Below are 21,213 nucleotides of genomic sequence, written 5' to 3' on the forward strand. Positions count from 1 at the left end.
TCTTCAAACTCCAAATGGATACATATCTGATCACCAAATGCCAACTAGAATCACTTCTAGAACAAGAGATCTCATTGAGTGCAAGTATGTACATAAGTAAGTTTTAAGCACCTTCCACAGTCATCTCAAGGCAATGTACAAAATGTAGCAAAAGAAGCTAGAAAACAGTTTAAAACAGAACAGAAAAGAGCAGCAGCTCAGAAAAAATAGCAAGTGGCTATCCATGATAGAGACCTATTCATTCTGTTGGAAAAGCTTGTTGGAACAAAAATGTCTCCAATCATATCTGGAAATCTTTCATGCCTCCGATGAAATAAAGTAATACCTACAAGGCCTTATCCTGCACAACACACCCACCCTCAAGCATACTGAGTTACTTTATAAGCTGAAGAATTACTATTAAATGCTAAACACTCACAACTTCCCCAAGAGACTAGTCTTAGCAATACTACAACATCCAAACACTCCTAAACACATAGTTCAGTGCAGATGCAAGTAGCTACCCATGTAAGTAACAGGCACCACAGTCTATCATCTTATGATTTGATGTATGGCCAGTCTAATAGTACATTAGTTTCTGCTCTCCTTTGCACTTCATTGCAATTTCAGTATTTGCTGTGAATGCAGTTCAGATATTAAGCAGGTTCCAGGAATGACAAGCCTCTTCTATATCTCTCCTGCTGGGGTAGAAAGGGGAGGGTTTTCTCCCCTCCCCAACTCCTGTCATTATGCTGCTTATGCCTGTCATTGCATCACCTGTTTTTCAATTACTAAGGCACATTTCAGAGGTTACATTTTTTTCTGATCAAGGGATCACTGCCATAAATGACATTATGCCGTGTTATTGATTCTCTTACATTTATATCCCACACTTTGCCCGTCATGGAACAGAAAGTGATGCTCCTAAACAGATCCAAATCTGCTTACCTTGGATATTTTATGTGCTTTCTGACCACAGACTAGGATTTTTATTCGTTCACACAAGAATTTGAGGTGGGCTGTGCCACGAGAAGTTATTGCTTCTGGCTAATAGCAATCCATGAATTGGAGCTGGCTCAGTGGGTGGCGCTGTGGGTAAAACCACAGAGCCTAGGACTTGCTGATCAGAAAGTCAGCGGTTCAAATCCCTGCGACGGGGTGAGCTCCCGTTGCTCAGTCCCTGCTCCTGCCAACCTAGCAGTTCGAAAGCACATCAAAGTGCAAGTAGATAAATAGGTACCGCTCTGGCGGGAAGGTAAACGCCGTTTCCGTGTGCTGCTCTGGTTCGCCAGAAGCGGCTTAGTCATGCTGGCCACATGACCTGGAAGCTGTCTGTGGACAAACACCGGCTCCCTTGGTCTATAGAGCAAGATGAGCGTGTAACCCCAGAGTCGGTCACGACTGGACCTAATGGTCAGGGGTCCCTTTACCTTTACCTTTACAGTGCTTTAAAATGTTCTCTTCGTGAAGCTTGTGAAATGGCCTGGGAGACACATTTTTGTGAAGAACGTAATATAAGAATCAAATCCTGCATCCTGTTCTCACAGTGCCCAAGGAGATACCTATGGAAGGCTCACAAGCAGGACGAAATATAGACCTACCAGGCCTCTCTAAGCAGCTCCCAGGACTCTCTCCATCCCACATTTCTCACAAGCCTATCTCCATGCCCTCCTCAATTGCTCCTATCTGCCTGGTATGCGTGCAACTCACTCGTCACAGTGACAGCTAATGTGTGCATCAGTTTTCTGTGACCATCACATGCAAACCAATTCTCAGGACTTTCACTGGCCTAGGGAGGATGGGCTCTTATGCTGAAGGTTATTGGGGCTTCATCTGATTGTTGGCTTATTCAGAGAGCCCTGTGCTGCTTGTTGAAGCCCCAACAATCAGCTGATGGGCAGGGCTTCAAAGTTCATTGCAAAGGCTTTTGCAGGTGCTACCCATCGGTTGATCAGTGGTGCCTGCAAACCCCTTTTCAGCACAGCTGGAACTTTACCTGTTCCATACCAGACATCATATATGATCCCTGGTGCAGAACAGGTGAGTGGTGGCTTGTCCAAAGTGGCCTGGTGGACCAAATGGAGAGACATGGTGGGACCAAATTGGCCAACAGGCCAGAGGTTCCTCACCTCAGTTACAAACAAATTTAACAGAAAGTTGATAGGCCATTGTCCAACCTATTTTATATTACATTGTAAGGCGTATCTGTTCATGAAATGCTGTTAAAGATACTTGCTTATTTCTCCATTGCTCAGAGCTGAATCGGGAAGCCCAGCAAACATTTGCCTAACAGCTATTTCTGTTTTAGCAATGCAATTTGTTTAACGCCACATCTGCAAAAGGAAACCACAACTTTGCATTACTTAGACTTTTCTCTATGCATTTTTCTTCCAGTTCATAGACTGCTGCAAAAAAGGAGCTAATCTGTTAATCCAGGGACCTGACCACTGTTCCTTGCTTCACCACGCAGCCAAAACTGGGCACGGCGAGATTGTGAAGTACATCCTAGACCACGGTGAGTGAAGGGGTGGGTGCCAAGCTCTTCACATTCAAGGGGCCTTATTGGCTCTGATCAATTACCTGGTTGGAAGGCACGGGTGTAAAAAATCACTCTGTCTAGCCCTTCCACTGGCAAAGTGCACAGACAATAGCTTTTCAGATGCTTGGTAGTGGTATTGTAGAACCATTATTGCCAGTGATGCAAACATGTGTTGGTTTGTGTCTCATCACAAACCTTATTTGTTCAATAACAACATGATGAACTAACACGGCACTGAGAAAGAGTGTCACCGAAAGAGTGTTGCCTGCAGGCCTGGGACACTGGAAGGAGAGCAATCAGCACAACCTTACTTTCTCTTCATGCAACTGATGCATGAATAGGGATAAAGTCTCTGGCCAACTGGTTTTGTACGATCCCTTTGGAAAGGCTGAAGCATATTGGCACTTCTTCAGTAGATAGCCATGCATTTTGATGTGGTGCTTTGATGACCTTAGCAGCATGTCTATTTCAACCATTTGAGGGTGGTGGCCTCAGTACATGCCTCTGAAGAACATGGGATGAGTGACCAGAGCTTCAAGGGAAAAAAATAATAGGGGATGGGGAGGTTGCATTTATCTTCTATTAGTGAGGTGCTCAATGGCATCTGCTTGGACTTCCTTTCCAATGAACTTTTTAAAGGAAAACTCTGGGCTCACTTGCAGCCGTGCAGGGCTCTTTGCAGCCTGGGAGATGCTTTTTGACAACAACATACAAAGTAGCATGTTGATAAACACAGACCTGGGATCCTTCCATTGCTTAGTTTCTCTTGCAAGTTGCTAGATGACTGGGGAACCATATGAATCTCCTCAGTTTGGTTTGAGTATTGAGGTTCCTCCAGATCAAACGCACAGCACTCATTATTAGTGCAGCCACATAAGCAGAATCAATTGTATGGTTCTCCGCCACCTGCCTGCCAGCTCCCACCCATGGGATTGCGTATTCACACATGACATAGATGGATGGGATATCGCCATGGAGAAATGCATCTCCCATAGCTTGGAGTGCATGTGGAGAGGGTCTGAGTAACTGCATTATTCTTGGTTGGAAGACAGAGGCTTAATGTTGTCTGTGTTAAGAAAGAGGGTTGATTGGGAAGGAGGGGATTGCATTTATGGGTGCCATGTTGTTTGGAAATCTGGCTGAAATGGGAACCTTTAGCTTCCTCTTTTGTCTCCTTGTGAGGGGGCAGATGCCTGATTTTCCACATCTTCGCCCCACCTTCTTGGCCCACATACACACAGCACCATAGGGATTTTGACGTGCTTTGCTTCCTGGGAAACCACCAGTGTGTGTGGTGCAGCTAAAGGCAGGATAAAGGGGAAAGAATTATGAATTTGAGACGGGCTGACAATTGGAGCTGTTAAGGACAGACAGTGGTCCCCACAGGGAACCCTCCTGTTGCTTTCCCCTTCTGAGCTCTTTTCAGGCGAGATTCCCCTCGCCATTCTTCCTTTAATTCCCTGATCCTTTTCTTCACTTCTCCACCTCCCTGCACATTTCTCTCTTTCTCTTTCCCCGTTTTGTTTTTATTTCCCCATCCCTCCCTGCTGTTTTCCTTGATAGAAATCTCACTCATGCATTTCCCTTCCGGATTTCCATTGGGTTAGTTGGCACTCCCTTTCTCCTTGCCTTCCCGCCCCGCTCCCCCCCCCTTTCCTTTGCTCCTTGTCCCTGGGTAAAAGCAGCCAGCTCCCTGCTGTGGCAGGATGACAGTGCCACTAGCTTTCCCCAGTGCCAGCCTTTCCCACATCTGTGCGGCTTTTGTCCTGAGCCAGAGGAGGATTTGGAATGGTCGTCTGGCAGCAAAGGGGAGATTGATATATATAAGAAAGCGAGGTCCAGAAAAGGGGAGGAATCAGAGGGGGGCATGAGATGGTTGCTGGAGAGGCAGGCATTTGAGAAAAAAGGCTGAAATCCCATGCACATTTAGGTTGTATGCACACTATACATTTTAAGCACCTCCTCACCCCAAAGAATCCTGGGAACTGTGGTTAGCTAAGCATGCTGGGAGTTATAGCTCTGTCAGAGATAAGCTACAGTCAGGGCTCTGTGTGTGTGCTTCAAACCTCCTTTAAATATATCACATTTATGCATCTGTACTTGGGACATAGCTGTCAACTTTTCCCTTTTCTTGTGAGGAATCCTATTCAGAATAAGGGAATTTCCCTTAAAAAAGGGATAATGTTGACAGCTGTGACTTGGGAGTGAGCTCTATTTAACTCAGTGGACTTTACTACTGAATAATTTCCACTGGATGAACTAATTAACTCTTCTTTCCATTTGATTTCCTCCCCAAGCCCCACCATATTGTATCTTTATCTTTCGTTGGCAAACCCCTAGGTGGGCTGTTGTTTTCTTTCTCTGTTTTAACTTTCTGCTTGGTGCTTAACACTTTTAGACACTTTATAAATGACAGCGACGAAACAAGAAACAATCATACTAAATAATAAACAAGTAAAGGGCACTGGGCTAAAAATCAAGGCTGACTCCCCATCCCTAAGCTCCATCCTCTTAAAATTTCTACATTTGTCTTCTTCACCTTAAAGACATACTAAATTTCTCCCAGATTCAAAATTAGAATTTTATCAATGGAGGTTAGTAACTGAAGGTGAATGGAACACTGCCCCACTGACCTCAGTCTGCCCTCGGTCACTCCCCACCTGCCTGCCTTCATAGCTACAACCACTTTAAAGGGTGACGTTAACCATCATCTGCCTTCTCCTTAGTCTTAGGGTTGCTCTTGTAGAACTTGGCAGGAAGAGGAAGGGTGCAAACTAGCATTAGCTGGCCCTACCTGCCACTGGCTCTGGCTTGATCTACTGTTTGTCTGCCTCCCACCCTACCAGCCTCAATAGGCACCAAACACCAATGAATTTTAACACTCTGCATTGTATTTCCTTGTACTGGGAGTGGCCGCCGAGACCACATAACACTGGTCCTGAAAGACCTACATTGGCTCCCAGTATGTTTCTGGGCACAATTCAAAGTCTTGGTGCTGACCTTTAAAGCCCTAAATGGCCTCGGCCCAGTATACCTGAAGGAATGTCTCTACTCCCATTCTTCAGCCTGGACACTGAGGTCCAGCTCCAAGTGCCTTCTGGCAGTTCCCTCCCTGCAAGAAGTTCCCTCCCTACAAGAAGTGAGATTACATGGTACCAGGCAGAGGGCCTTCTTGGTAGTAACGCTCACCCTGTGGAATGCCTTCCCATCAGATGTCAAGGAAATAAACAACTATCTGACTTTTAGAAGACATGTGAAAGCAGCCCTGTTTAGGGAAGTTTTTAATGTTTGATCTTTTATCATGTTTTTAATATTCTGTTGGGAGCCACCCAGAAACCCAGCCAGATGGGTGGGGTATTAATAATAATAATAATAATAATAATAATAATAATAATAATAATAATTTATTTCCACTTAGTGTATTGATATTTACCATCTAAAGGGGAAGGAAGTGAAAATCCTCAGCATGCCCCTGAATTGGAATCCATTTTGTGTTGATGAACTTGAGGATTGCCATGTGATTTACCTTGTTTCCTTTGACAGGTCCTTCTGAGTTAGTGGATATGACAGACAGTGAAACGTAAGTCTTGACCACTTGGCTCTTCTATTTCATTGGTTTCATTCCAACTCACTTTTAGGAGTGTCCATTGGTCTCCTTTATTTTTTTAACCAAGCACCTCTTAAAATAACCCAAAAAGCAGTGACTTCCTGCTGTTTCTTTCCAGTTGCATAATAATGTCTTTCCTAAACCGCAAAGCATATGTAGATAAAGGGGCAAGTTTCACATTGATTGATGCAGATTTTTTTCTCTAGCTTCTTCTAACTTGTACTGTGAATTCTGGTGGTTAATGCATAGAAAACACAGAGAGTAGACACTGAAAAGATAGATGTACTATTCCCCTCTCTTTTGTAGTATATACTGAAATGGAGATTCTAATCTAGGGCAGGCAAGCCAGTGCAGTGTAATGGTTAGAGTGTTGGACTAGTAACTGGTAAACCAGGGTCCAAACCTCATAGAATCATAGAATCATAGAGTTGGAAGAGACCACAAGGGCCATCGAGTCCAACCCCCTGCCAAGCAGGAAACACCACCAGAGTACTCCTGACATATGGTTGTCAAGCCTCTGCTTAAAGACCTCCAAAGAAGGAGACTCCACCACACTCCTTGGCAGCAAATTCCACTGTCGAACAGCTCTTACTGTCAGGAAGTTCTTCCTAATGTTTAGGTGGAACCTTCTTTCTTGTAGTTTGGATCCATTGCTCCGTGTCCGTGTCTACTCAGCCATGAAGCTCACTGGGTGACCTTGGGCCAACCACTGTCTCCAGTCTAACATAACTCACAGAGTTGTTATGGGGAAACAAATGGGGAGGGGAGAGCAATGTAACCACCTTGTGCTCCTTGGAGGGGAAAGGCAGTACAGTGGTACCTCAGTTTACGAACTTTAATCCGTTCTAGAAGTCCGTTCTCAATCCGAAACCGTTCTTAAACCAAGGCTCGCTTTGTCTAATGAGGCTTGCCACCGTTCAGATTCTGTTCTTAGACCAAGGTAAAGTTTGCAAACCGGGACACTACTTTCGGTTTTGCGGAGTTCGTAAACCGAATAGTTCGTAAACAGGGCTGTTCTTAAACCGAGGTACCACTGTATATAAAATGTAATAAATAAATGAAATCAGTGCGGTGCCCTTCAGATGTTACAGACACCATTCCCTCCATCCCTCCATCCCTCCAATCCATAACAGTCATTGGTCCCCATATGCAGATGAAAGCCAAATGATGCAACAGCCTTGCTGAAGTAAAGAAAGTATGTCTATGGTCACAGCCTAGATGGGAGGTCACCCAGGAACCCTGCGTATGCTGTCTTGAGTTCTGTGGAAGAAATTGGGTGTGGGGGATGAAAACAGAAAAGGAGACAGAAGCCAGGGAGTAGAAGTTACTCCAGATTAGTTAATGCAGCTATGAATTTGTGTATGTGACATTAGTCATGTCTTAATTCTCCCACCCCCCAGTGTTTTCTGCTAACATTATCCTAGTCGTTTTAGTAGAAATGTTCTGGAAATAATATCTGGTTTCTCCTCACTGCACTCATTGTCTGAAGAAAAGAAAAGGGTATAATATAGTTTTTTGTGTGTTTGTTTTATAGAGCTAGCATTGAAGTTAAGTGAAAATTTGTCTCAGAATACGTTTTGATGAAACGCGAATTTGAAAAATGGAAAAAACATTGCTGGTGTTGGGTTTTTACCTCGGGTGTTATGCTGTGACTATCAAAATCTCTGCATTTGCATCTTCTTATCTGAAACTTGTTGCATTATATTCTGAACCTGTTTGTATCTGATACGAAATCCATCCACCTGCCTATTGCAGAATCCAGTTTATGAAACATCAAAAAGCCCATTCCCAACAAGTTAATCACACCCTTGTAAAACTCACCAGGAATTCTGGGAGCCAATACTCCTGTTCTTAAGTGCCACCAGTCATCCCTCCTATTAAACACAAAGTGCTTAGCTCAAATGTGGTACTAGATTAATTAATGCCCTCTGGCGTCTTTTTGATGGCTGCTGTAACAGCCTAGGAAGAAAAGAAAAGGAAGAGTAGGAGAAAAAGCACTCCCAAGAACTCTAGAGCTCCAATGCTTCTAAGCAATGCAAAGATAGCTAATAGACTTTGGTTCTGCTTAGCTTATGCCAGCATCTCTCTGCCTTTGAAAAGGAAAGGCACAATTTATTCCCTTCTGTACCTGCAAAGGTTCCAATATGGGGACTCAAATAACCTGTCCATTAGACAGCCTATGAGAATTAGAATTTTGCATTTGCAGGCACTGCTAAAGCCTTTGATTCAAGTCCAAGCAGAGACATGGCCTTGAAGTTGCCTTTTGATATTAATTTAAATTGGAGCACCGAGGTTTCAACATAATGCATATCTTTTTTTCCAGGATGGTGTGAAAGGAGTGCTCGAGTTGGAGTGTGTCACTCAGTCCCTAAAGGCAAAGAACTGTGTGATATAAATGATTCCAGATTTAAAGTGTTTTTCAAAAAATAATAATTAAAGAGCACAACCCCCAGGCAGAAGCCAAACAGACTGGCCAGAGGATGTGGGGGGGAGAGGGGTAACTCAGAGGCAGGAAAGGGGGAAGCTCACTACTGTTAGGGAATTCAATGAACAGGGCGGGGGGGGAGCATTCTTGTAGCTGGTTCAAACTGGAGCTTTAGTCTGGACAGCAACTTAGCATTCAGTACATTGCTTTCAGCATGCTAATAATAATAATAAAAATAAATCCATGAACACAATTGACAGCACCGAGGAGCCAGAGATCAAGACTTTAAAAAGTGTCTGTGTCAGCAGTACTTATAAGGGTGCCCTGGTAAAAGTGATTAATTGCAAAAAAGAGTGTTTCTTATTGATAGTTTTCTCTGTTGTACACACACAGGGGTGAGACGGCACTGCACAAGGCAGCCTGCCAGCGCCACCGTGGCATCTGCCAGTTATTGGTGGAGGCAGGAGCGTCATTGAGGAAAACGGATTCCAAGGTAACCAAACCAAACAAACCCATTTCAACAATGCTGTGGACAAGTGAAACCAAGATGCATCCAACTCAGCCAAAGAAACGGCAAAAGCTTATTTGGGAAGTGCCAAGTGAACATTTTATTTATTTATCTATTCATTCATTTACAAACTGTTTCAGGAAAGGCCCTCACAGACATTCATTATAATTAATTTACTTCCAAGTAAGTATGATTGAGACTACGGTCGCTTAGCTAATCAGTTTCTTTACAGGGACTACCGTTGCTTTAAACCAAGCGCACACCTTTGTGACCAATCAAACCAAAGACAGCTGGTGGGTTACTCTGTGTGATGACTCATCTAACTACCTGTCTGCCCACCATTACAAAAAACAACAACAATGGGGCTGTCAATAGGGCTACACAGGATACTATTCTAATTTCAGTTATTCACATCAGAGGGTAATGCATTTGTTGTAGCCAAACAAACCAAGCATCTGTTTGGTTTGATGCTGCTCAGTGTTGTGTTGTTCCCCAGGCTATTTCTAAGCCCCTCTTCTCTTTGTCTGTCTCTCTCTCTCTCATTGTAGGGTAGGACACCTCGAGACAGGGCGCAGAAGGCTGGGGACCCAGATCTAGCCTCATATTTGGAGAGTCATCAGAACCACCAAGTGGTTCCCCACGAGGACCTAGAGACTGCAGTGTGATATTTGTGGTGTGTGTGAGAGAGAAAATCCTAGGAGATCATGAGGCTGTGCCTGAGGCGTTCTCAGGTGTCATGTGAGGAAGGAGCTAATGGAATCCATGCATCTCTCGCTCTCATGCAAAATATTTGAGAAGATGCCACCAATTTCTAAGGGCTACGGAGACTTGCCACGGAACTCTCATGTTCCCAGACGTTAGCCTGCGGGGTAGTAGAAGGAGACTCAAAGGTCTGTGGAATCCATGGGCCAAGGAAACTTACTATTACTGCTCTCAGCAAGTAGCATGAACATCTCCCGTGTTCCTCTGTAGAAATTACTTGGAAAAAGAAGAAGAAAGGAAGGAAGAGTGCAGGGGAAGAAACAAAGTAACACAGATATCCATAATCCCACCAAACATTTTCCTACTACGACTCCTTGCCATGAACCTTTTGAATTTCCTTATGTTGACCCAACATTTTTCCTTCTTCACGCTTGCTTTCCACATTCCTTCCCCTTCAGTTTCCACAGTTGCACCTCAGTAAAGTGGTGTTTGCTTATCGGTGTGCTAAATCTTCATGGCTGCTCGGGAGGAAGGCAACGCTTTGAGGTGAGCCCTGGGTTTCCTTGGAAAGGCTGCACCTCTAAATAATAAGTTCTCACCTCATTGTCCTTCAGAGATTGCATTGCCAGATTGTTGCCATATTGAATACACACCAGAGCTGTTTCAGAACCCATCACAAAATGTATTATGAATTTGAGAGCGCACAAAGGCTACAATGTAAGGGTGGACCTGACAGAACTAGGTCAGGTTGTAGACTTGTCTCAAAGAGTATGCTACTCTTACTCAAATTCCTTTGGCATTCTGCAAAATTTCCCAGATGTTTGGTCTCAGGAGGAAACTCCACAAATTTGCTTCAGAGTTTGTTTTTGGCAAAATCTGATCACAACCTATGGATATGCTGAATTTCCTTGAGAAACTGTGCTCATCATAGTCACTTTGGGGGCCATTCTAGTAAGACATCTCAGCTCCCTCTTTGCTGACCACAACAAGCTGGCCATGCTTTGTCCTGAATCTTGTCTGGAATTAGCCACATTTGAGAAAACATTTTTAGGCTGCAAGAGATCAGCGAAAAATAAATAGCCATGCAGAGTATTTGATTAATGAACTTCAGCTTTTGCTTTTAATGACTACTTGAAACTAAACTGAAAACATTTGCTGTCAAAACTTGGCTTGGTGGTCACATAAATCTCCCTCTCTCTTGTTCTCTCTTTCTCATTCACACACACTCTCTCACACAAAATATACATATATTGACTGTGCAGTGCTAAGTGTGTTTGCTCAAGTCTCTCCTAATTCAGTAGGGAAGTGTGTTCAGGACTGCAGCCTAAAATTCCCTTACGGTGGAGAATATCAACTGCTGTATGCATTCAGACCTACAGAAGTTAAAAACAACAACGTTGTTTTTTTTTATAAAATTTTTATTGGTTTTACAAAATTTTTTAAAGACAAACGAACACTTAGAAAGACATACAAACACGTATAATTTCATAACATTTTTTATAAACCTCTTTTCCGAGACTCCCCCATACCCCCCCTTTCTGCATCCCAATGTCCATAATTTTTCTGCAACTTCTAAATATTCCTTTCCAACCTCTGTCATCTTAATCTTGTCCAGTGTTTCCCAACCGGTGTTCCGCGGCACACTACTGTGCCGTGAGACATTGGCTGGTGTGCCGTGGGAGGGAGGCGGGCGAGTCGGAGCGCGAGACAGCGGAGGAGGAGGAGGCCGGCATGTCCGGGCAGCAGCAGCAACAACAGCAGCAGCAACTCCCGGCGGCGGCTCCTCGAGCCCCGCTGCCGCCCCCTCCTCCGCCCGCCACCACCACAACAGCCGCCGCCTCAGTTGCCGCCGTCCCTCAGTCCCTCGCTCTGCTGCCTCCTCCCACCCCCAAAGCTTGGAGGTTCCCCGGCAAGGGGGAGGGAAAAAACTTCCACTTTCGTGCGTCCCTCCCGGCGTGACGCTGCGCGCTGACGTCACGGGGCGGGGCTTTAATGGTGGTGTGCCGCGAGATTTTTTTTCAGTAAACAGGTGTGCCGTTGCCCAAAAAAGTTTGGGAAACACTGATCTTGTCTATAATCTGATCTTGTATCACTGTATCCCTTTTTCCCCCCTGAAAACCTCGACATTCTAGCATTCATCAAGTTTATAGTAGTCCTTAAGATAACTTTTAAATTTTTTCCATTCTTCTTCCGCCGTCTCTTTTCCCTGATCACGGATTCTGCCTGTCATCTCAGCCAATGTCATATAGTCCATCACTTTCATCTGCCATTCTTCCAGAGTAGGTAGATCTTGTGTCTTCCAATACTTTGCGATGAGTATTCTTGCTGCTGTTGTAGCATACATAAAGAAAATTCTGTCCCTCTTTGACACCAATTGGCCGACAATGCCTAAGAGAAAGGCCTCCGGTTTTTTAGGGAAAGTACATTTAAGTACCTTTTTCATTTCATTATAAATCATTTCCCAGAAAGCCTTAATCTTCGGGCATGTCCACCAAAGGTGATAAAAAGTACCTTCGGTCTCTTTACATTTCCAACACTTGTTATCAGGCAAATGATAAATTTTTGCTAGCTTGACTGGGGTCATGTACCACCTGTAAACCATTTTCATAATGTTTTCCTTTAGGGCATTACATGCTGTGAATTTAATACCGGTGTTCCACAACCATTCCCAGTCAGCAGACATAATATTATGACCAATGTCCTGTGCCCACTTAATCATAGCTGATTTAACTGTTTCATCTTGAGTATTCCATTTCAGCAGCAAGTTATACATTCTTGATAAGTTCTTAGTATTGGGTTCTAACAATTCAGTCTCTAATTTTGATTTTTCCACCTGAAAGCCAATTTTCCTATCCTGTTTGAAAAACTCCATTATTTGATGATATTGAAACCAATTTTGTACTTTATGTTTCATTTTCTCATGACTTTGTAATTTCAATTTACCTCCCTCCTGTTCCAAAATTTCCCAATACTTCGGCCATCCGACCTCCATATTGAGTTTCTTCACTGCCTTAGCCTCCACGGGAGACACCCATCTGGGGGTTTTGTTTTCCAACAGATCCTTATATCTTATCCAAACATTAAACAATGCTTTTCTGACAATATGATTTTTAAAGGCCCTGTGCAGCTTAATTTTATCATACCATAAATATGCGTGCCAAACAAATGCATTATTAAAACCTTCCAAATCCAAAATATCTGTGTTCTTGAGGAGCATCCACTCTTTCAGCCAGCAGAACGCTGCTGCTTCATAGTACAATTTTAAGTCCGGCAGGGCAAATCCCCCTCTTTCTTTAGCATCTGTCAATATTTTAAATTTAATTCTGGGTTTTTTGCCCTGCCAGACAAATTTCGAAATATCTTTCTGCCACCTCTTAAAACATTCCATCTTATCGAGAATCTGCAAGGTTTGAAACAAAAATAACATTCTAGGCAATACATTCATCTTAATCACTGCAATTCGGCCTAACATTGACAATTTCAAATTTGACCATATTTCTAGATCTTTTTTGATTTCTGACCAACATTTTTCATAGTTATCCTTATACAAATTCAAATTTTTAGATGTCAGATAAACCCCTAGATATTTCACCTTCTTAACCACCGTCAACCCTGTCTCCTCTTGGAATTTCTCCTTCTCCATATCTGTTAATTTTTTTCCTAAAACTTTAGTTTTTTGTTTATTCAACTTGAATCCGGCTACCTGGCCAAACTAAAAACAACAACGTTCCCAATAATTATGGGACAAGTGTTATGCAGTTGCTTTGCCTCTGCTGCTTTCTCTAAGGTAAGAACTTTGTGATGAGGCCTGAAATGATGCCCTCATGCTATATTTCCTGTCTCTAGGATATTACCATAATAATAAACCCAACAGCTGCCTTGCCCAGTTTTTACATGAAGCATATGGTGTTAATTGCCACAGAAGCAGAACATTTCAGCCTGATCCCCCCCCCCCATGGCCAATTCTGATCAGAAAAAAAGCAAAGCCCAACCCTAGGATAAATTTGGGATGATTTTGCTGCTGGGAATAATAGTTGTATCTCTTGCAGTGTGACTGCCCATAAATCCTCTCACAATTTCACTGAACAAAATTATGTTGTGAACCAGCTTGAGATCTACGGATGGAGGGGAGACATAGAAATAATAATAATAACAACAAAAATACCCACCAGAATATTTTACTTCAGCACTGGACCTGTTCCCATTTCAGGGTCATTCCCCAAGGCTTGGGTTGACATAATCCCAGTGCAGATGAACCTATTGTCCACAAAACCTTGGGGCAGACACCAGCTGTGCTGCGCTCCCTGGATCTTTCTGATCTTTTCTCTTACAGGGGGCTGACAAAGAACTGTCCCCATCTATTTATGTGGCCATTCTAGCTTCTGTCCCAAATGGAAGAATGAAGACTGGGCAGAACACCATAGTATTCTTAATGTGGTTTGCTTGCCATAGCACCAATTGTATTGGCACAATGCTGTATATACTCAGTATTTGACAGTAAACTCTCTGATGCAGTTACAACAAATGAAGCAAGGCAGCAAGGCGTTTGCTTAATTTAGCAAGTTTAAGATGGTAGCAAGAGGCTCCATTGGTAAGAGGTACTCCCCACGAGCCATTAAAGCTATGTGCTTCTGTAGGATCAAGGTGGAGTTAACGAAAAATATCTTAGGGCTGCTGTAGCTCATAGGGGGTTGGCTTTCAATTACATTGTGGTTTTGATTTCCCATAGCCAGACTCCAGCTTGATCTCAGCCTCTCTCAGTTCAGCCTGTGCATCCAGTTCAGGACAAGATTATCATTTGCCCCCCACCCTTCCACTACAGATAGAAAAGGATGTTAGTGTCAGAATGGCAGCATTGTTCTTCCTTTGCAAAGGCCACCTTCCTCCTCCGGGAGACCCACACCCACCCACTGGGAGCTCAGTCAGGGGAAGTCACTGTGTAGCGGAAACAACATCCAGCATGGGAGCTGGATCAGAAATTGGCATTTAATCGTGCCTTTTAATATTCAAGGTGTCCGGAGGCACTTTGCAAAAGCAACATGTCAGCAACTGGCAGCCGGCATATCAACTGTGAGCTAGATAGAACTGCTATTATGTTCCTGAAATAGCTTAAAAGCAGCCAAGGGTGTTTGCATCTCTCTTTTCCCTCCAAGGAGGAGAAAGGTTAGGGCTGAGATTCTATTGTGTTTATTTCAGAAGAGCCACAACCTGTAAGGAACCCCACTATCCAGCAGTATTGTAGTTAGGTCTTGTTCCACAGAGGTATGATGCAACACAACATTAGGCAAACACAGTTTATGGTTAAGAAGCAACATGCCTGTACAACCACACTGGGAGCTAGAAGACTGCCTTTGTGGTGAAAGAATTTTACCAACCCCTTCCCAATGAATGTAAATGTGGTGGGGAGCATGGATCTTATTAAAATGAGCTGTGTGGCATATTCAGGACTAATTATTGTTTAAGATATTTGTTGATCCCTCTTCGTCCAAAGTTAACTCAGAGTGATGTATATCAAACATATCAACATCATAACACAAGCAACAGTGAAAAGAAAGATGGACAACTCATTAAAACACTTGATTCAGATATTTCTGAATCAAACTATTGAATCATGAGTTCAGAGCAACATATGTGGTCTGAGTTATCCCTGTTTAGGCTCTCAACAACCCATGCACAGGGCCTAAAGTCGTCCAGTTAGTTTTGGGGCAGTGGAGGATCTTAAGGTCTCATTTTTCAGCGGCTCTGTGTGATGCCAAAATTTGGTGCCTCCCACACTCCATTCAAAATAATAGTTGCAGCATCTCCTGTGGCACCTTCTGAGGCTCCTCACCTCTTGAGAGCCAGTGTGGTGTAGTGGTTAAGAGCGGTAGTCTCGTAATCTGGGGAACCGAGTTCGCTTCTCCGCTCCTCCACATGCAGCTGCTGGGTGACCTTGGGCCAGTCACACTTCTTTGAAGTCTCTCAGCCCCACTCACCTCACAGAGTGTTTGTTGTGGGGGAGGAAGGGAAAGGAGAATGTTAGCCGCTTTGAGACTTCTTAAAGGGAGTAAAAGGTGGGATATCAAATCCAAACTCTTCTCTTCTCTTCTTCCTCACCCAGTGTGACCAAACTGGTCATGCTCCCCTAAATCCATCTCTGTTTGGGGTTAAGCAGGGATTCAAACCAGTCTGCCTGGTTTGAGTTAAGGAGTGTGCTCTGTTCACTTCATCACACTGGCTTTCTCACTTGGCTGTCCGTTTTCTCCCCCAGTCTGTACTTCACTGTGCTGGTGTGTCCATGCAAGTTTTTGATAGTGCTTGGATTTACTGGCTGAGCACATCCGATCTCTACTCCAAATCCAGCAGAGCATGTGACACAAGCCATATGGTGAAATGTTGGGCAGAAAGCTTTAAAAAGCTCATTTTTATTCCAGTGCAGCCACCTGAACATCTGGCATAGTGCTAAAGCACTGAACCGGCAGTGTGTGATACTGCTTCAAGTCATGGATGCATGCCCACTAGTCATGCCCATGTCTGTGTTGCAAAAGGAGCAAGATATATGCATGCAGTCCAAGGAAAACATGACACACTGAGTCAGTCAGAGATTTTCCTCACACCTGCATCTTCTTAAAGGTGTACTCTCCTTCCACAGGATTTTACTTTAAACTCCCAAGCTTAATATACAGTGGGATAAACTCCTTTGAGAAGCACTGCAGAGGAAGATAAGGCCAGTCTCAGATGTCAGCAGGAACAGAAAGGTCCATCTTCTGGTCCAGAGAAGAGTCAGCAGCCAGTTGCATAGATGAATCTCTCTCCTCTCATAATGGTGGTCAAAGGAACCTGTGATTTTCTAGATGCTATTGGATCACACCTCCGTTCATCCCTAACTATTAATAATAATAATAATAATAATAATAATAATAATAATAATAATAATTTATTATTTATACCCCACCCATCTGGCTGGGTTTCCCCAGCCACTCTGGGCGGCTTCCAACCAAATATTAAAAACAACACAGTGTCAGATATTAAAAACTTCCCTAAACAGGGCTGCCTTCAGTTGTCTTTTAAAAGCAAAACATATTTTTCGCTCCATAAGACGCACCTGACCATAAGACGCACACAGTTTTTTGAGGGCGAATGCAAGAAAAAAAAAACTTTAAAGGGAGCGCTGAGCAGAGCCTGTATGCATCCAAGGCTCTGCTCAGCGCTCCCTTTCATGAGCCGTGTGGAGCGTGTGTGCGGCGCTTGCAGGTTTTCCCCCAGGAGGGAGAAGGGCAGCCCGTCACTTCCTCCACCTCCCGCAAAAGCCAGCAAGAGCCGCGCGCTCTTTAAAGGGTGCGTGGCTCTTGGGGGCTTTTCCCCAAGGAGGGAGAAGGGACTGACTTGGGGGCTTTTCCTGCCTGCCTCCCGCCTGCATTCGCTCCATAAGATGCACATACATTTCCCCTTACTTTTTAGGAGGGAAAAACTGCAGCTTATGGAGTGAAAAATACTGTAGTTGTTTATTGCCTTGACATCTGCTGGGAGGGCTTTCCACAGGGCAGGCGCCATTACGGAGAAGGCCCTCTGCCTGGTTCCCTGTAACCTCACTTCCTACAGCGAGGGAATTGCCAGAAGGCCCTTGGTGCTGGACCTCAGTGTCCGGGCTGGATGATGGGGGTGGAGACACTCCTTCAGGTATACAGGACCGAGGCCATTTAGGGCTTTAAAGATCAGCACCAACATTTTGAATTGTGCTCAGAAACGTACTGGGAGCCAGCAATGCCTGTGCTGGCTGGAATCCAATAACATGGAGGTCTCCACCCCTGCTGTAACATCTGTTTTGTAGTTGAAGTGTACTGGGTGTTCTCATCCATTAGATATTAAACCTTTCCAGATGTCTCATGGTCGGTTCACTAGAACACTGGGCAGGTGGCAGCATTGTGCGTGTAAGTGAAGTAGGTTTGTCTATGGCAAACAGGTTTCATGACATAGCTCAGTTGACTTTGGTCATTTGCTAGGGGACTATCCAATCTTCCCATAAGAGGACTGTACAATTGCATCACTTGACCATGATAGGATCTTCACATGACCTGCTCAGCACACACAGAATGCAGTCTTACCCAGAAAGAGATACCCAATGAGATATCCATTTGTTTAAGAATGCCCCTCCCTTCCCTTTAAATCCCATCTCTCAGAGTTGAGTCTCATTTAAATGTCGTACTTGAGTCTGGAAGCCCAAGTCTGTGTGCCTCATCAAAAAAAAAATGAAGGTTGCATGCATAACTCCCTCCCCCCCTTTTGGTAGCATTTCTCTTTAAAATGCACACAAATGACCAGAGATCAGCCGAAAGACCACTGGCACTTTTTTAAACCGCACATATGCACCCTCCTTACTTGACATGCATTTTGTACTCACATATGGACACCCAAGTTCAAACCATCAAATGAGACTTGGCCCTTAGCAACTGCTGAAGTCTTTGAAAGGTTGGGGAAAGAATCCTTATTCGTGTGTGGGGCTGGAAACCCACTTTAATGTAAACAATATGAATTAAGTTTAATTTGTTTTTACAAAGCTGGTGACAATGTATTTTGGATGACAATGCACTTATAAGAGGAATATACTTCTTGGACTAGTAGGATTTATCTTGGCCTTCCACAATCTGGTGCTGTTTTGGCCCACAACTCCCATCAGCCCCAGGCAGCATAGCTAAGTTGATTGGGACAGATGCAAGTCGCTGGGCTAAAAGCTCCAGAGGGCACCAGGTTGGGGAAGGCTGATTCTAAAGTATAGCCATTTACAAAACTGGCCTGGTCAGGACCTGATGATGTGAAATGTGGCTAATCCTAGATTGTCTTTGTTGCATTTTGGTTCCATTGTAACTCTTAAAACGGCTGTCCCATTCTACAGTACGGCGGGGGCAACAATATTTCATGTTATCAATAGATCACAATAAATGTGATTCTCTTTTGGAAAAATAATAATGGTTACAGTGGTTTTTTCATGTTTTGTCAATTAATGTGGGCGTGTTGATAATACTAACTTCATAGTTACTCCTGTCATTGTACATTTTTTTTTAAAAAAAAGCTTACAAAGGATAAGAATAACCAAAATTTATCTTAGAACCTTTGCAAAGCATCTGAAGTTCAACAGGGAAGGGGTCTGTCTAACTTCACTCAGGAGGGAGCTCTGCAACAGTGGGTCCACAGCACTGAACTCCATGGCTTCTGGTCATGTGCTGACTGGGGCTGATGGGAATTGGGGTCCAAAACATCTGAAGGGTACTAGGTCAGTGGAGTTTGATCTAGATGATAAAACAGTAAGATGGTCTCATGCCCAAAAGAGTGACATATGGCTGGATGCTTTTCGAAAGCTGAGTTACCATCCCTTCCTAAGCCCAATCACAACTTGTGTTGGGCTAATCAGGACCACCAGCCTTGCCCTGGTGTTTCCAAGTCACTAACCTGGCCTGGAAAAGGATGATTTTCTAGCCCAAAAAGGAAGCTTCCCTTAAAACACAAAGTGCTCTTTGTTTGACATCCACATTAGTAATTCAATGGACCTACAGAAAGGATTTGTATTTCAAAATGGCAGATCAAGGAAAGGGAGACATTGAACCAAGGCCACTATGAGAACATGGGTGCCATTTTGCAATCTGCATTTATTTATTTTTATTTTTAAAAAGTCCTCATGAAAACTCATCTGTGAATTTCTCCTAGTATATGCATCTTTCTAATACAATTTCACATAATATATCAATTTTTGCAAAGTAATTCCTCCTAATATAATGCATTTCATGCTATTTTCACCAATATATGCATGCTTATGCACTCTTTACCCCAGTATATGCATTCTGTGTACCACTGTGAGATCTTATGTTGAAGGGTGGTATATAAATTTAATAAATAAAATAAAAATATTTTCCCCTTGGCTGGAGATCCACAATACAAAATTCAGAGAAATGTGGATTTCAAAAAGTGTCTGTATTTCTGTTCACCTATTGCTTTGGAAATCAGGTAGGCCAGCCTGTAAATGCAAACAGAGTCAGATTTCTCCCTTGTCCCTAGCCCTGGCCCAGTGTTTCAGAAACATGGCTGTAAAACAGAAACAGCCTGGTTAGCTGGGGTATTGAAATGCAATTTCCTTCAAAATTAATTTGTGGAGCAACTCATCCAGCAGACTGCTGTGAGAAAAGGATGTTGATCCAGGAGGACTCACCTGATGTCTTTAACAGCAAAGGACAGCCATGCTTTGTTTTCTTGGCTTCACTGTTCCTTGCAGGCGCTTGGTTCCTGCATTGCTCTGTCGTCACATCGAATTTATTGCCTTGAATGCTATTAAAACTATTATGTTATGGGTGCAATATCTAATGCCCGGCACGCAGAACTTATCAATATCATCATTCTGTGTTACAGAAGGGACAATTTTATATGGGAATGAATAGTATTTTATGAGACTGTCATTATACCTAACTGCGTGGCAATGTGCTCTGATCGATAATAGAAGCCAGATTTATGTCTTTGACCCTCTGTTTTATTACCGACTGCGGGGGATGAAGTTCAGCAAGGCATTGTTTGTCCATCCTATTAATTATAATGCTCTGGCTCTGAGCTGTTTTCAAATCCAGATTGTCATGAATTTCATTGTGCAGGATGCATTCAGAATGCATCAAATATAAGATTGGTGACACCTGGGTTGCCAGTAGTACATGTGAAAAGGACCTAGGGGCAGGGCTTTCCCCCCCAGCCAGAACTCAGTTCCAGCACCTCTCAGGTGGGTGCCATTGTCATTATAAGAGAACAAGGGAAGCGTTTGTTGTGAGTTCTGGCACCTCTTTTTCTTGTCTAGGGGGCTTAGTAAACCACAAGCTTAACATGAGTCAATAGTGTGATGCAGCAGCAAAAAAGTGAATGCTATTCTAGGCAGAAGTGTAGTGTCAGGATCAAGGGAAGTCAAAGTACCACTCTATTCTGCCCTTGTTAGACCCCACCTGGAGTACTGTGTCATGTTTGGGGCACCAGAGTTTAAGAAGGGTATTGACAAGCTGGAAGGAGTGCAGAAGAGGGTGACCAAGATTATCAAGGGTTTGGAAGCCAAGATTTATGAGGAACAGTTGAGGGAGTCAGGTATGTTTTGCCTGGAAAAAAGGAGACAAAGGGGAGATACATAGAATCATAGAATCATAGAGTTGGAAGAGACCACAAGGGCCATCGAGTCCAACCCCCTGCCAAGCAGGAAACACCATCAGAGCACTCCTGACATATGGTTGTCAAGCCTCTGCTTAAAGACCTCCAAAGTAGGAGACTCCACCACACTCCTTGGTAGCAAATTCCACTGTCGAACAGCTCTTACTGTCAGGAAGTTCTTCCTAATGTTTAGGTGGAATCTTCTTTCTTGTAGTTTGGATCCATTGCTCCGTGTCCGCTTCTCCGGAGCAGCATAAAACAACCTTTCTCCCTCCTCTATGTGACATCCTTTTATATATTTGAAC

General features: G+C 43.6%; 1 protein-coding gene and 1 long non-coding RNA gene across 8 annotated transcripts in view; one reads left to right on the plus strand and one right to left on the minus strand.

Annotated features, from left to right (window-relative positions):
• The window catches only part of DGKI (diacylglycerol kinase iota), a 248,151-nt gene extending 237,893 nt beyond the window's left edge, over positions 1–10,258 (plus strand). For all 7 annotated transcript variants that reach the window (XM_082240439.1, XM_082240443.1, XM_082240440.1 and 4 more), the window contains 4 exons: positions 2,374–2,494; positions 6,062–6,098; positions 8,944–9,043; positions 9,607–10,258. In XM_082240439.1, coding sequence (XP_082096565.1) covers positions 2,374–2,494; positions 6,062–6,098; positions 8,944–9,043; positions 9,607–9,723 — 375 coding nt within the window. In that variant the 3' untranslated portion in view covers positions 9,724–10,258. The remainder of the gene's footprint in view (positions 1–2,373; positions 2,495–6,061; positions 6,099–8,943; positions 9,044–9,606) is intronic.
• A 130-nt stretch (positions 10,259–10,388) lies between these two features.
• LOC309542112 lies at positions 10,389–16,646 on the minus strand. Its single transcript, XR_014224079.1, has 3 exons — positions 15,857–16,646; positions 13,464–15,590; positions 10,389–11,133 (listed from the first exon to the last, which is right to left on the minus strand). It is a non-coding gene; the product is annotated as an uncharacterized lncRNA (long non-coding RNA).
• Between the last annotated feature and the right edge of the window lie 4,567 nt (positions 16,647–21,213).

This window comes from Podarcis vaucheri (genome assembly GCF_965113315.1).
Source record: "Podarcis vaucheri genome assembly, chromosome: 10".
Classification (NCBI taxonomy): domain Eukaryota; kingdom Metazoa; phylum Chordata; class Lepidosauria; order Squamata; family Lacertidae; genus Podarcis; species Podarcis vaucheri.